The 15524-nt window shown below is 49.6% G+C and overlaps 1 protein-coding gene across 1 annotated transcript in view; it reads right to left on the reverse strand.

The window, feature by feature from the left end:
• Nucleotides 1–15524, reverse strand: part of LYST (lysosomal trafficking regulator) — a 2674875-nt gene that overhangs the window by 955917 nt on the left and 1703434 nt on the right. The window contains 1 exon segment of the mRNA XM_069234946.1: nt 8260–8336. Within this exon segment, the coding sequence (XP_069091047.1) occupies nt 8260–8336 (77 nt within the window).

The following is a 15524-nucleotide window of genomic DNA, read 5'->3' on the forward strand; positions in this document are numbered from 1 at the left end:
AGTTACTTACCTTCGGTAACGAAATATCTGGTAGAGACATATTCTAGTTGCAGATTCCTTACCTTAGAAATTCCCCCAGGCGTCAGACTGGATCCGGAGATTTTTCTTTGAGCAATACCCTTGAGCGTTGGTAGGTGGCGTCTGTCGACTCCGCAGGCATCGTGGTCGCCGTGCTGACGTCGGGAGTAGTACATAGATGCCACCCTTGTGCAGTGACGTCAGTTTCTTTTAACGACTTTCCACGCCAGAGCACAGAGCCGCTATGAACACATTGGTGCACCAGAGCTAAGGACCTGAAAGGTGGGATCCCTGTCCCTAGAAATCAGTTCGCAAGTGGGGAGGATGAGTGGGCGGTAAGGAATCTGCAACTAGAATATGTCTCTACCAGATATTTTGCTAACAAAGGTAAGTAACTTGTACATCTGATAGAGACTTCTAATTGCAGATTCCTTACATCAGAATACATACCCAATCAATGCCATCCTCGGTGGTGGGCTGTGAACTAAGATCATACTAGGAAATCCTGCAGGACCGAATGACCAAAGTAGCCGTCCCGACGGACCTGACTATCCAGGCAGTAATGCTGAGCAAACGTGTGCAGGGATGCCCACGTAGCTGCCTGACAGATATCCAGGACAGGAACTCCGCGTGCTAACGCAGTGGATGAAGCAGTGGCTCTGGTAGAATGAGCCCACAAGCCGTCAGGAGGTTGCATTTTTGTCAAAGCGTAGCACATCGAGAGATGGTACGCTTCTGCACCACCTTCCCTTTCTTCGCACCCACATAGCCAACGAAGAGTTGATTGTCCGCCTGGAAGTCTTTAGTACGATTGAGATAGAACGCCAACGCTCTTTTTGGGTCCAGGCGGTGGAGTCTCTCCTCCTCGTAGAAGGCAGGCAAAGTGATGGACTGGCCTAAATGAAATGGTGTAACCACCTTAGGAAGGAAGGAAGCTCTAGTGCGTAACACCACTTTGTCAGGGTGCACAGACAAGTATGGAGGCTTTGAAGAAAGTGCCTGAAGCTCACTCACCCTGCGAGCAGAGGTGATAGCGATAAGAAAGACAGTTATGAATGTGAGGAGCTGCAAGGGACAATTATGCATTGGCTCAAAGGAGGTACACATCAAGTAAGTAAGTACAAGATTAAGATCCCACTGAGGCATGATGAAGGGAGTGGGAGGAAGTAAGTGGGTGAGCCCTTTCAAGAACCTACTCACAAAACGAGATTTAAAGAGTGAGGGCTGATCAGGAAGCCTAAGAAAGGTGGAAATGGCAGACAGATACTTTTAAGGGTGCCCAAAGCAGAGCCCTGCTGGGCTAAAGAAAGAATGAACAGAAGAACCTCTAAAAGAGGGGCAGAAAGGGGGGCAACAGATTTGTTGGTGCAGCATGCCACAAATTTATTCCATTGACAGGCGTATACAGTTTTAGTCGATGGACGCCTGGCTGTCAAGATAACATTGCAGACTTCGGTGGAAGGGCAAATGCCGTCAACTGTTGCGCTCAATCTCCGCGTATGAAGGCGGAGGTTGGACAGGTTCGGGTGCAGGACCGTCCCCTGCTGCTGAGACAGAAGATCCGCCCGAAGAGGCAGTCTGAGTGGAGGATCGATGGACGTGCTCAATAGCTCTGGATACCATCCTCTTCGAGCCCAGTCCGGAGCCCTCAAGATAACTTGGGCCCGGTCGTACTTGATTTTCTTGAAAACTCTGGGCAGAAGAGGGATAGGCGGGAAGGCGTAAAGGAGATCGGAGTTCCCCTCAAAACGAAAAGCGTCTCAGAGCGAGTGCCGCCTTGGAAACTCCAATGCGCAAAATAGCTGACATTGCACGTTCTCTACGGAGGCGAACAAATTTAACCAAGGCTCTCCCCACTTGAGAAAGAGACCTTGCGCCACCTCCGGATGGAGACGCCATTTGTGATCGACAGTGCGTCGGTGGTTGAGTTCGTCTGCTCTGGCGTTGAGCGAGCCCGCCAGATGTTGAACCATCACAGTAATGCCCTGATGTTCCAGCCATGTCCAGAGGCGTAGTGCCTCCTGACAAATGGTCCAGGACCCTGCCCTGCCTTGTTTGTTGGAGTACCACATGGGGGTGGTGTTGTCCATGAACACCTGCACCACTTTCCCTTTGAGAGAGGGAAGGAATGCTTTCAAAGCAAGTCTGATCCCTCGGAGCTCCAGCATATTTATGGGGAGTCCTGACTCCGACGGTGACCAGAGGCCTCTGATCTCCGCCTCTCCCTTGTGGCCACCCCAACCCAGAAGCCACGCATCTGTCACTATAGAGAGATCTGGGTGGGGAAGGGAGAGGGATCTGCCATTGACCCAATTGGGATTCGAAAGCCACCACTGCAGGTCTTTCGCAGTCCCCTCCGAGATCTGGACCATGTCGGAGAGATTCCCCTGATGCTGCGCCCACTGGAACTTCAAGTCCCACTGCAGAGCCCGCATATGCCACCTGGCATGTGTCACTAGCAGGATGCAGGAGGCCAAGAGGCCCAGCAGCCTCAGTCTGCCTCACACAAAACCCAAGACCAAGGCTGAAAGAACGGAATCATAGACTGAATGTCTTGGACTCACTTTTGGGGAGGATAAGCCCGAAACAGCACTGTGTCCAGAACAGCTCCGATGAAAGGGAGCGTCTGAGAGGGAGTTAGGTGTGATTTCAGCACATTGATAGTGAACCACAGCTGGTGCAGGAGGTCCGCCGTAGTCTGAAGGTGGGAGACCACTGCCGGGGTGAAGGCGCCTTCAACAGCCAGTCATCTAGATAGGGAAAGACTGAGACCCCTAACCTGCGCAGATGAGCTGCAACCACTGCCATCACTTTTGTGAACACCCGAGGGGCACTGGTAAGGCCAAAAGGGAGCACAGTAAACTGAAAGTGCTTGTGACCTACCACGAATCGTAGGTAACGTCTGTGGGCAGACAGGATGGGGATGTGGAAATAAGCGTCCTGCAAGTCGAACGCTACTATCCAGTCTCCTGGGTCCAAGGCAGACAGAACCTGAGCCAGGGTGAGCATTTTGAACTTCTCCTTCTTGAGGAAGTAGTTCAGGTCCCGAAGATCTACGATAGGACGCAAGCCTTTGTCCTTCTTTGGTATCAGAAAGTAGCAGGAATAACAACCACCTACTTCTGGCACAGGGACCTTTTCTATTGTTCCCTTGGCCAAGAGAGCCGCAACTTCCTGGCGGAGAAGCAGCAAATGATCCTCCGGAAGGTGATGGAAGGATGGTGGAATGTGTGGTAGTGCAGATTCGAAAGGGAGGGAGTAGCCCTTCAGAATTATTTGCAAAACCCACCCGTCCGTGGTTATATGTTCCCAGTGGGGCAGGTGATGGCGGATTCTGCCACCAACTGGGCGGGAGTGAGGGGACGGACTAGGAAGGGTTTGGAGGCTGCAGTGGGGGCAGAGGTGGACTGGACAGACTTCTGGTTCCCTGTCCCACGTCCATGTGGGATTTCGCGCCCAAGGCCACGCATAGGCTGTCCAGCGTGCATGGCCCGGTGGCTGGGTTGAGGACGCGACAGGGCACCCCTTCCGTGGCCACAAAAGGGATGAAAAGCAGACTGTGGCGGGCGAGTGACAGAGGACAGGCCAAGGGACCGGGCCGTAGCTCGGGAATCCTTTAACCTCTCCAAGGCAGAGTCCGCTTTGTTTCCGAAGAGATGGGTGCCATCAAAGGGCATGTCCATGAGTGACTTTTGGACATCCCCCGAGAAGCCAGAAGTACGTAACCAGGCATGGCGCTGTAAGGCCACTGTCGTCGCAACCGATCTGCCCAGAGAGTTGGTCGTATCCAGCCCACAATGGATCGTGAACTTTGCTGCGTCCCTCCCATCTTTCACTGCTTGGGAGACGATAGCACGGGCCTCCTCCGGTATCTGCGGCAGGACTTGCACAAACATATCCCCCAGTGAATGGGAATAACGGCCCAAAAGACATTCGGTGTTCACGGACCGCAGTGCGAGGCTGGAGGAAGAAAACAACTTCTTACCAAATTGTTCTAGCCTTTTTGATTCCCTATCTGGGGGTGCGGAAGGGAACGGGCCAGAAGAAGAGGACGCCTAGATTACAAGACTCTCAGGCGTAGGATGTTAGGATAGGAACTTTGGGTCGTTTGGCGCAGGCCGATGGCGGCAAGCGATAGTCCTGTTCACAGGAGCCCCTGTGTTGGGTTTGGACTATGTACCCAAAAGGACATCAGTGAGGGCCTCATTAAATGGGAGAAGGGGTTCTGACTTAGAAGCCCCAGGCTGAAGCACCTCCGTCAGGAGATTAGACCTGACTTCAACAGTAGGGAGCTCAAGGTGAAGGACCTCAGCCACACTACTAACCACCATACTATAGGTAGCTCCCTCCGCGGTAGCCACAGCAGGAGGAAACAGCATGCCAGCATCAGGAGAAGTATCCAGACCACTGGCTTCGCCCACGTCCTGTGCCCAGTCCATAGTATGGTCTTCCTGGTATTTTTAAGGGTCCAGGGACCCCTCCAATTCCTCCCCGTATTCGTACCCATAGGAAAATGGGTCAGAATCAGACCTCGGGCGAATAGGGCCCACCGAAGCCGATGGCGGCGTCGGCCGACACCGCTGCGACTCAGAGTGTTCAGGTATGAGAACTGGTTTGACGTCGATGGTGGGCACTACCGACTTCAGGAGCGTCGATAATCGACCCGGTGCCAGGGAAGGTCTCGATTGTGTGAACGGCATCGGTGAAGATCTGCACACGGATCCGGGGGCGACCTCCGGGGCCAAAGCTGCCGGCGTGGAACTCGAAGGCCCCTCAGCCAAGCCCCTTGGGCCCAAAGGCGCCGTATCGGGGTCGGCATGCCCAAAGATGAGGCGCATGGCCTCGTAAAACTCTTTAAGTTGGGCGGGGGTCGCTCCTGCTCCGGGGAAGCGCAGTCAACCGAGACATAGGCTCTGAGGACGGAGGCCTAGTGCGTGGACGCTCGTCCCGCGTTGCGTCGTCGGTGCTACGGGGTGAAGTCGGAGAGCGATGGGACTTCTTCGACTTCTTCTTCTTCTTACCTTGACCCGAGGACTTCGAAGAAGACGAGTGGTGATGGCTCTGCGACCGATCTCGAGGACTTCCACTCGAGCGAGATCGGGACCTACGCGGAGTTGAGTGCCGGGCCGCCATCAGCTTTAGGGACCGCTCCCTCAAAGCCTTTGGATGCACTGCCCGACGCCTCGGAGCAGGACTTCGGGTCGTGGTCGCGCTCGAGGCACCACAGGCAAACACGATGAGGATCCGTCACCGACATCACCCGATGACAGTCCTCGCACGGCTTGAACCCGGTCTTCGGGGACATCCTTGACGCACCAAGTGTCGCACCAAAAAAGTTTGACAAAACGGTTGAATTCAGCCAAAAAATAGCCTAGGGTAGCTCTCTCCGGATCAGCGCGTGGCGCGGAAAGAAAAGAACTGACGTCACTGCGCAAGGGCGGTGTCTATGTACTACTCCCGACGTCATCACGGTGACCACGACGCCTACGGAGTCGACCGACGTCACCTACCGACGTGCAAGGGTAATGCTCGAAGAAAAATCTCCAGGTCCAGTCTGACGCATGGGGGAAATTCTAAGGTAAGGAATCTGCAACTAGAAGTCTCTATCAGATACTCTATTTAGGGGCCTTAAAGGGAGTGTCAGGTGGTAGTCAAAGAGCTGACCACATTCAGGGTGACTCCACCCTTCTTATGACCACTTCCACTGGGAAGTGGGCATTACCTGAACCATAGTGGCCTAATTCCTTCCAAACAAGATGGAGGAATTTAAAAGGTAGTGTCCACTTCAGCTCATCCACCTTAGGGTGGGCCTGGCATGAAGTGGGCACTCCTCCTAATTTAACAAATTTTTCTGCCTGTGCTGCTGCCAAAAGTGGGGTCAGGAAAGGGGGGTTAGTAATCTCCAACATCTGGAGAGACCTGGGTCACATTACAAACGCAGCAAGGTCTTTGAAGCTCCCTGGCCTGAAATGTCCATCCTGTCTGGGAGACACTTCTGTCCAGAACACGCCTTTGTCTCAGACCTTCAAGAGTGCTGCCTCTCACCGTGGGGGGGGGGGGGGGGGGGGGGGGGGGGGCAGGGGGGCTAGAAACACATATGTGGTGGATGAAATGGTCCGGACCAGTCAGTCAGCACACTAGAAGGTGGTAGGTTTTCAGGCGACACCTCTAAGGTGCACTTTGTGTGCACTTTTTTGATAAATCCATCAGCGGGTTTAGCGAGGGTTTATTATTCTGAGAGTTTTTATACCAAACATTCCAGGATTGAGAGAAGTCATCATGTAGGTGGGGAAACTTGTAATGACCAATGTCCAGGACATGCATTTAAAATGGCTTCCATGTGCACTTACTATGGCTCAGAATCAACAGAGGTATAGCAGGGACATATCTGCTCATGTATATATACTCTCACATGTGCCTGAATGCACCCAGCATTAGGGGTGACTTGCACATGCAGTGATAGGGGACCTGATAGACAGAGGTGTGTGACAGGCCGATTTTTCAATTTAGACTTCACCAACACATTCAGTCTGCACTGGCAGCACTTGTGTGAGTTGTCTCTGGAGGTGTCACAACTGGTGCTGCAGCTCTCAGAGATCTTCCTTATTAACCCAGGCATCAGGGGTGCTAGTGCTTAATTTGTAAATAAAAAGGTGCTGGTGCCGAAAGGCCTCCTCTGAAACACGCAGCTGCTGCAATTAAATGTGCGAACACGGAATATTGAGGCAGCGTAGGAAGCCATCTCGGACCTCTTCAATCCATTTAAAGCCACTCCCTGTCCCTTCAGCTCACACCTGCAGCTTTCTGCTTCCCCTCATTGTGACGCTTTTTCGTTTTTCTCTTCCTCCGTCTTTCCCAAACTTGTCTTTTGCTCGCAGCAAATGCTTGAGGCAGAAGACTAAGCGCCACCCCTCAAAAGTAAGTGCAGGTGCTCAGCACCGGAAACAACAAGCACAAATTAGGCACTGAGGGGTAGCATTTACTAAGGGCTTACAGTGGTAGCTAAATAATTTCCAATTGTGCAGAAAGAGAGTGTGTGTGTATGTATATATATATATATATATATATATATATATATATATATATATATATATATATGGTTAAGATTAATTTGTTAGAATGATAGAGGCCCAGATGAATAGTAGGTTGCCATCCTCCCACCATTAGACAGTGTAAATAGACCACATATTTTTGTCTTTCCTTAATCAGTACACTTACAAGTGGGGTGCACAAGTTGTAGAGGGAGGTTACAGATGATCAAGCTAGTACTAATGATATCTGACTTTTAGGAGGGCAATAGAGTTCAGATTGGAGGAATAGTGATCCAGGAGATGGCCTGGCATTCAGCTATCAACTCTTGTTTAAATGGCTGCTTTAGTGAAGGCCTGTGCCATTGTCCCAAACAGGGCACAGGCTTATGTTGTGGCTGGGTCTGGGGGGTTTGGAAGGACACACGGCTCAGAACCAAGGATTCAAGGCTGCTAGTTGTAAATCATACATGACATTTAATTCATTTTGTACACATCATACACCGGTTACAAAAATGTGGAGCAAAACACACAATACATATATGAAACGGCAGTCTAGCATGACCAACTGTGACTTGTAAAGAGTGCAGTCAGTTTATAGCCTAAAATTCAATGAATAAGAATAGTCATTAATAATGCACTGACAATGGATTAATTAAATCTTGTGTTATTGCTTCAGACAAACGGACTACAACAGTGGTTCCCAACCTTTTGACTTCTGTGGACCTCCAGTTTATCGATACTAGAACCCAGGGACCCCCACTGAATAACCGGAATCCGGGGAACCCTCTATTGAGTCGTTACTGAAAGCTGGGGATCTAATCTGTCAATGTTATTTAAATTTCTAAGCTGTCAAGGACGCCCTGAGGAGGCTTCGTACGGTCCCCCGACTACAGGGTGGGAATCACTGGCCTAAAGGGTTTATGTGTCTAATAAGCATGTATTCATGTATTACGGGACTAGATCAATTTTTAAAAAGTAATACGTCTGACATCTGCTCGCTTCTGTCCCAGAAATCTATTTCTATTCGAGCAACCTATAAGATTTTAGGTACCTGCAAGATACTAGCATCATTCCAGAGATGATAAGGTACACTGTTAAATGTGCCCATCATGGTGAATTTTTAACATGCACTATTAAGACCAAAGAAGTATAGAACCAACAAATCACGACAACAATCACTAATGAATTTGCACTTATCTTTGTTTCTTACTTTAGCTGATTATTTGACATGGCCTCATACCATGCAGTTTTGCCTTCAGTTTCTTCAGTGTCGTACTTTTTCTGTTCCTGAAAGGTTTAAAACAAATACACGCAGTGATTACTAACTGTGGAGAGAATGTGGCTATGGAAAAACAGCAAAGAAACCAAATTATAGTTAATGTTAAGTTATGTTTACAGCAGAAAAATGCTGGTGAACAAACATAGCATATAAGCATATTAGTTTTTTTCAATTAGCTTAAATTTAAGACGGCAACCATGGTAACTGGCAACTTGTCACTTCTATGCTACACTGCCGAAGCCAAGTATAAAAAATGAACAACGTTTTAACAAGGGTTTATTTATAGCTCGACACAGCAAAATATAAGGTTGTTAAAGGAGAATCTATGTAACACAGACACTCATTTCCCAAATCAATCACGGGATTTGGACCACAGCAGGGAAAAATCAGCAGCTGAAAAGGCCGTATCTCAGTGATGTCAGAGACATGACCGATTCACATGAAATGTAGGATGGGCATTTCACAGAAATGGGTGTCAAAGAGAATATAATAAACGGGGCGATAGCCCAAATCAACCACAGACAAGAGAGTGCCAGAGTCTAAAGACAAGGAGATCAATAAACGAAAGCAGAGCGACTATCATATCCGAGTAGCATCTAGACATCGAATTTAGAATGTAATTCACTAGAAGCTGCACCTGATCTACCTTTAAAAAGTCTAAGACTGACCCTTCGGACGAGGAAGAGTTAATTATGCTCGTTCAGTAAGGTGTAGTTGATGAGGCGAAGCCAGCCAGCCACAGAGCAAGATGGTTGATCCGTAGAGTACTACCACGGCCTGGGGCCTCTGTGGGGATGATTTCGCCAATCCCTGGGGTAATGGCGGCTGGTGAAATTTGAAAGTGGTAAGGCGTTAAAGGTCAGGATGTGCCCTGTGGTGAGGGAGCACAGTGAGCGAAGTCGATCGGCATAAAAGAGTTCTAGGGTGGGGTCCTACTCCCGAGAAAATTTTGAAATAAAGAGTAGGCAAATTGTGCATTTTCAAGCGAATTTGAGAAAGCAAGAAGGTCAATAAAGCAATTGTGAAAGTGTAGTTGTGACATCATCAATTAAGAGATTTCATATGATACTGACATAGGTAGCTAGGTAGTCAGTATAGCAAGGAATAAACATTAAAAGGCAGTAGGGCATCCTACAAGACACTTTACCATTATTAGGCTGTTTCACTAATCACTTGCGTAAACAGACTTCGCATTCTGGCAACCAAACGCTAATATGTGAAACAGCCTTACAACATCAGGGTCAAATACAAAATAGGCAAGCTCAAGAGGCACATGACCACGAAGGGCACCAAAATAAAAGTGCCCAACCCGAGATAGCTAAACACCAGCCCACATGATGACATTTGCAAATCAGGACAAATGTGAACTTGTAAAGACACAGTGACGTTGCAGCTATAATTATACAAGGTATGCTATGGTAGACTGCATGCATTCGTCTTTTGTGCTGTAGTCGATGTATGCAATACTATCAAGGAACATCACAATGGTTTCTGGGTCTTGTAAAGAATTTTATGACCATTATTAGGCAATTTCACTATCACTTAACATTTAGCCAAACAAACCTAAACACCAATCCAGGCTGCAGCAGAACACAAAACATGCCAACGTATGGTGGCGCGGCAGCTTCTGGGATCGTGTAGAAAATGTGATGACCATTATTAGGCAGTTTCGCTATAACTTCACATTCCGACAACCAAATGTTAATGTGAGAAAAACAGATGCACTGGGAGGCTAAGCAAACAGGAGATGTTGGTCCTCATTACAACCCTGGCGGTAAATCCCGGTTTCTGCCGTGCTGAAGACCGCCAACATATTGTTGCGGCAGCGGAATTCTGCTACAGGTATTACGACTCACAGCTCTGCCACACCACACAACAAGTCTGCCACACCCACACAAGTCTGCCACACCAAAGGTCAGAAATAAACTGGTGATACCAAAACCCACACCGTCACGCTAACAGAACTACGCCCACACTATCACGACCCACGAATCAACGCGGCAATCATTACACCGCAGTAATTGATTGGTGGTACACACCGCCGCGCTCAAAATACACACACATTTACAAAACACAACCACATTGGACAATTCAAAATACACACACCTGAAACACATACACATACCACACCCACACACTCACACCACTATAAAACACACACCCACATTACCCACAAACCCTTACAATGAAATTTTTGGAAGAAGGCCAGAGAGAGAGATTAGTTAACACAACACCAGCATCCACAGACACACACAACACCTTCTCCCATACAACAGCCACGCACCTCAAACAACACACACCAACACATCCCCTCACACATCACAACAGACAGCACCTCACACATCACCTACACCACATCATGGCACCTCAAAGACACCCCAGGTTTTCAGTGGAGGAGCTCAGGGTCATGGTGGAAGAAGTCATCCGGGATGAGCCACTGCTATTCGGATCATAGGTGCAGCAGACCTCCATTGCCAGGAAGATGGAGCTATGGCGGAGAATTGTCGACAGGTTCAACGCAGTGGGACAGCATCCAAGAACAGGGGTTGACATCAGGAAGAGGTGGAACGACCTACGGGGGAAGGTACGTTCCGTGGTATCCAGACACCAGATTGCTGTACTGAGGACTGGTGGTGGACCCCAACCTCCTCCCCCAAAACTAACAACATGGGAGGAGCAATTCTTGGCAATACTGCATCCTGAGGGCCTCGCAGGAGTAGCATGAGGACTGGACTCTAGTAAGTCATATCTTAACTACTTCATCCCCACACCCCACCTGCATGCCATCACATACCTCCACCCTTACCCTCACCCCCATCACACCATCATCTCCATATATCCCACCATCACAACCCACACATCTCAATACCAAGGCCCTGCATGCAACACCTATGCATGGACCACCGTCACCAAAGCATGTCCAGTACAGAAACCCACACAGACCCTAAAACAACTATCACAAAAGGGCAAACACAATTATGCAAGCATAGGAGTAGTGGGTACCTCACCCAATGCACAAGATGGCACACACAGATACAAAAACTATGCATTTACACCCCAACAGGACCCCTACCCAACGTCACCGGACAGGAGGTGCCAGACATATCCAGTCCCTCCACAGAAGAGGCCCACAGTGATGACAGCAGCTCTGCACGCCTGGATCAAGATGACCAGCCCGGCCTATCAGGGACCTCAGGACAGTCGGTTCCCCTGACACAGTCACAAACCACCACAGAGCCTACCCCTCAGGACACACCAGCACAGCACCCACCCAGCGGGCCCATCCCTCTGTCCTCAGGACATGTCAATCAGCAGTGTGTCCACCACTACAGGGAACCCAGGCAAACCCACCAACCCAAGAAAATCAGGGACCTGGGGTCAGTGGCAGTGGGCACACGGTTCAGGGGACAGAGGCACAGGATAACAGGGAAGCTGGGAGGACTGGTGTGCGACAGGGGGAGAGCAGGCCCAGGGAACCCACTCTCCATGAGGCACTCTCCAACATCATGGGAGCTTGCCACCATTCCCAGGAGATAATGGGCACGGTATTGGCCAAGTTTCAGGAGACCCAGTGGCTGCAGAAGGAACAATACCTGGGGATCAGGGAGGACTTGAAGTCCATTAACACCACCCTGGTCACGATTGCAGGGGTGCTGGCAGACCTTGTCAACACCATGAAGGACACAGTGGCACACCAACGGGCCCCTGACACTAGCCTGGATGATGAACAGCCCTCCACCTCCGCCGGCGCTAGTGGACAGGAGGCACCGCCACAGGAACACCAGGCCACCAGCACCCCACCCCCTGCAGAAGGAGAACTAGCCCGCAAACGGTCCCTGAATCAAGGAACAAGACAGACAACATTGCCAAGACCCCCGCCAAGAAATAAGACACCCCTGAATGTCGCCCTTCTGTCCCACTTTGTCACCCTGTCCACCTTAAACAGCCATTGCTCCACTTCCTATGCCTCATTGGACAATGCACCTGTGATACAAATAGACTGGACTCTGCCATGGACATTCCTCCACCGTCACCCTAGCTCAGTTCACACCCCCTCCACTTATTTGCACAGAAATAAACACCCTTGAATCACAAAACAATCTGGAGTCAGTCTGTGCTTTCACAAATGTGTAATTGCAATACCTCTGGAATATAGCAATGTCAATGTACTTGTTCACATACCAATGTTACACAGCTGTAGGCCAGCAGTAAACATAGCAGAGGGCACAAAGTGGGACCCAGATCTGTGAAATGGAAAGGCAAAGCAACAAGTCAGGGTCCATACACAGAGTGAAAATGGCAGACTTATGCTAGTTCCAACAAAAGTATGAGATGTGGGAAGCAGTTCCATCTTCTTACCTGTGTCTCACTGGAAGTATTGCATGATTATGTTGTTCCGGTTGTCCACATCTTCTTCTGCCTCCTCTTCTTCACTGTCCACAGGCTCCACAGCTGCCACAAGACCACCATCAGGTCCATCCTCCCACAGAAAAGGCACCTGGTGTCGCAAAGCCAAGTTGTGCAACATTCAGCAGGCCACGATGATCTGGCACACCTTCAGTGAGTAGTATAGGGAGCCACCTGTAAGATGGAGGTACCGGAACCTGGCCTTCAGAACTGTTGGGCAATCTACCATTTTGAATGCCATCCAGGGTGGGTAGTTGGTGTACATATTTGTATATATTGATTTTTGAAATTGCCCTGTCTGACTTTTATTGATTACACTCGTTACGATCATTTCCTTTTGTCCTTGCGTTCTTCCAGGGGGCGTGGGGGTGTATCTGTGATGTTGCTGCATGTATTTGTGTGTATGGTGTTGTGGGTGAGGGTGGGGGCAGGGGTTTTGCGTGTTGCATGTGTGTGTCACTCTCTTTTCCCTCCCTCCCTCCCCTGTGTTGTAGGTGCAGTACTCACCGTGGTCGTCAACGGCATCTGTCCTGCTCCTGATACAGAAGGAGGAAGAGCAGCATGGGCAGGACGTGTAGTTCGGGCTCCATGCCGTCCTGGCTCCTCGTTGGGTGTTGAGAGGTGAGTGGTTTCCCTTCTGTGTACTGTTTCCGCCGTGCTTTTAATAGCGTTGGTTCCACCCCAGAAAAGGTGGCGGATTGGTGCCTTGTAATACAGAGGGCGGTACATTGTCTTCCGCCTGTTTGTTGGCGGTTACTGCCGCAGTGTTTGTTTTTACCGCTGTGGTGGTCGGAGTGTTAAAGTGGCTGTCTATGTTGGCGGTTTCCGCCATTGACGTGATTCAATTTTTTTATCTGCCGCCTGTTGGCGGTATTAGCACTGCTTTAACACCGACCACCAGGGTTGTAATGAGGGCCATTGTGTCCCTCTTTGCAGCATACACAGGTCCCATTGCAGAAAACGAAACATGAGTGTTGTCTGAAAGGTCTGAAGAAGAAGAATCATCAGACAAACACTAAAAGAGTGAATTAAAAAACCCTAATGAAATCCCGACTAGAGGACGAAACGCGTTGGCTGGGCTGACGCTGACTGGTCATTAAAGGCATAAAGAAACAATTTTGGAATGAAACACAATATCATGGCTCCCGCTTCATTGGATTTTTAAAAAATACTGTATTTTTATACGATAAGGCTTATAAGAAATATTCTAGTTACTATTCATGGATTTTTTGAACATTCAAGGAAATTTCTTTGGACCACCTTAGCAATTCCTTTTGTGTATGGATTATGGTATGGTAGACTACATGCATTTGTATTTTTGCTGTAGTTGATCCTTTCGGTAATATCAGGGGAAACAATATTAACACCAACCTACCAGAACACAAAGTAGGCCAACATACAGCCCAAATAAAAAAAGGGGCCACGGACTGACCTGTCGAACCAGCCCATTTGGCACTGCCAGACTGCCCTGTAGCCTTAGGTTAGTCTAACCCTGCCTAAAAAACCACCCAGCAACAGTCCTGTCTCACAATCAAATTCTCACACATGCTACACACTGTGAGAAGCAGTTGTGCTTCTGGGGCACATCAACGCTTCACACGCGGCCCTGCCATTACCAGAGTTAGTCTGCCCTGGCTATAGCCTTGGGCCAGTCCGACCCTGCAGAAGCATGCCTAGTCCCCCTAAATTCATACACACGCTGCACGCTCAGAGAAGTAGGGGCATATCTATGCTTTACACGCAGCCCTGCCCAAACGTTGTTGTCTCTCATCTGAGCTCCATTCTAATGACCATGTCATCAGGTGAAAGCTCTTAAGTTCTGGGGGCATCTTGCACCTGTGGGGTCACAAGCAGGGAAGCCCTGGATCTCAAAGCAAATTAAGTACAACTGAGCAGTGAGTGACTCAGTCACAGATCGACTCGTTCAGAGAAGAGTGAACATTCTTCCTCACGACTTCTGACTTGCATGGACAAAATTCTGAGTTGACCATCAGCTTAGCCCTCCAGTTCCACCTCATGTCTCCTGAGCCAATCTAGATGTTGCTCCTTTGCAGAGTAAACAGCATGAGTGTAGCGTGAGGATTGGTTCGATCAGCAGCTGCCCATGATCCTTGAGACTTGGGGGCTGTGACTGTAAAACCCTGGGCTCCTAGTATTGTGCAGCCTGGCGAAGGTTCAAGTGTGCATGTTGATCTGGGCACAGCAAGGCACCTGTCCAACCTGGCATGCGCACTTCAACCCGAGGCCCAGCTAAACTACCTGTGTCTATCATGATTGAGCACCATCTCCCCTCACTTACAAAGACAATAGGCAAACTTTTAATTCTGCGTGGCCATGCCGCCAATGCGCGGCTAAAATGAAATGGATACAAATGCATTTATGTGGCTGCCCGGGGGTAAACACACCAGTAAAGAAACTGCTTCCAGCCTCTGCAGCCCATCGTATGATGTGGTGAGTAGGAGCAGGAGGGTGACCTGACCTGTGCAGCCTTATGGTGTCTGGCTGCCAGCCCACGCTGCTGCCGACCCCAGACATTGTTCTCCCCTCCTGCTGGTGAGCCTGGCTCATGCAGAGGAAGGCAGAGCAAAGGATTTCCTGTAGAGAAAAGGTGTGACCACCTCTTCCTTAGAAATAGGTGTCTCTGGGCTGGGATGGGGGTGCCTCAGAGTACCACCAGACTGCTTTGATTGGCACATTTGGTGACCTCCTTGCACTAGTTCAGGAACCCCTGGGTTCCCTCTCTGGCGCGAAACTGCAAAAAAGACAGGGGAATGACCACCCCCATGTAA

The sequence above is a fragment of the Pleurodeles waltl genome, chromosome 5, assembly GCF_031143425.1.
Source record: "Pleurodeles waltl isolate 20211129_DDA chromosome 5, aPleWal1.hap1.20221129, whole genome shotgun sequence".
Lineage (NCBI taxonomy): Eukaryota > Metazoa > Chordata > Amphibia > Caudata > Salamandridae > Pleurodeles > Pleurodeles waltl.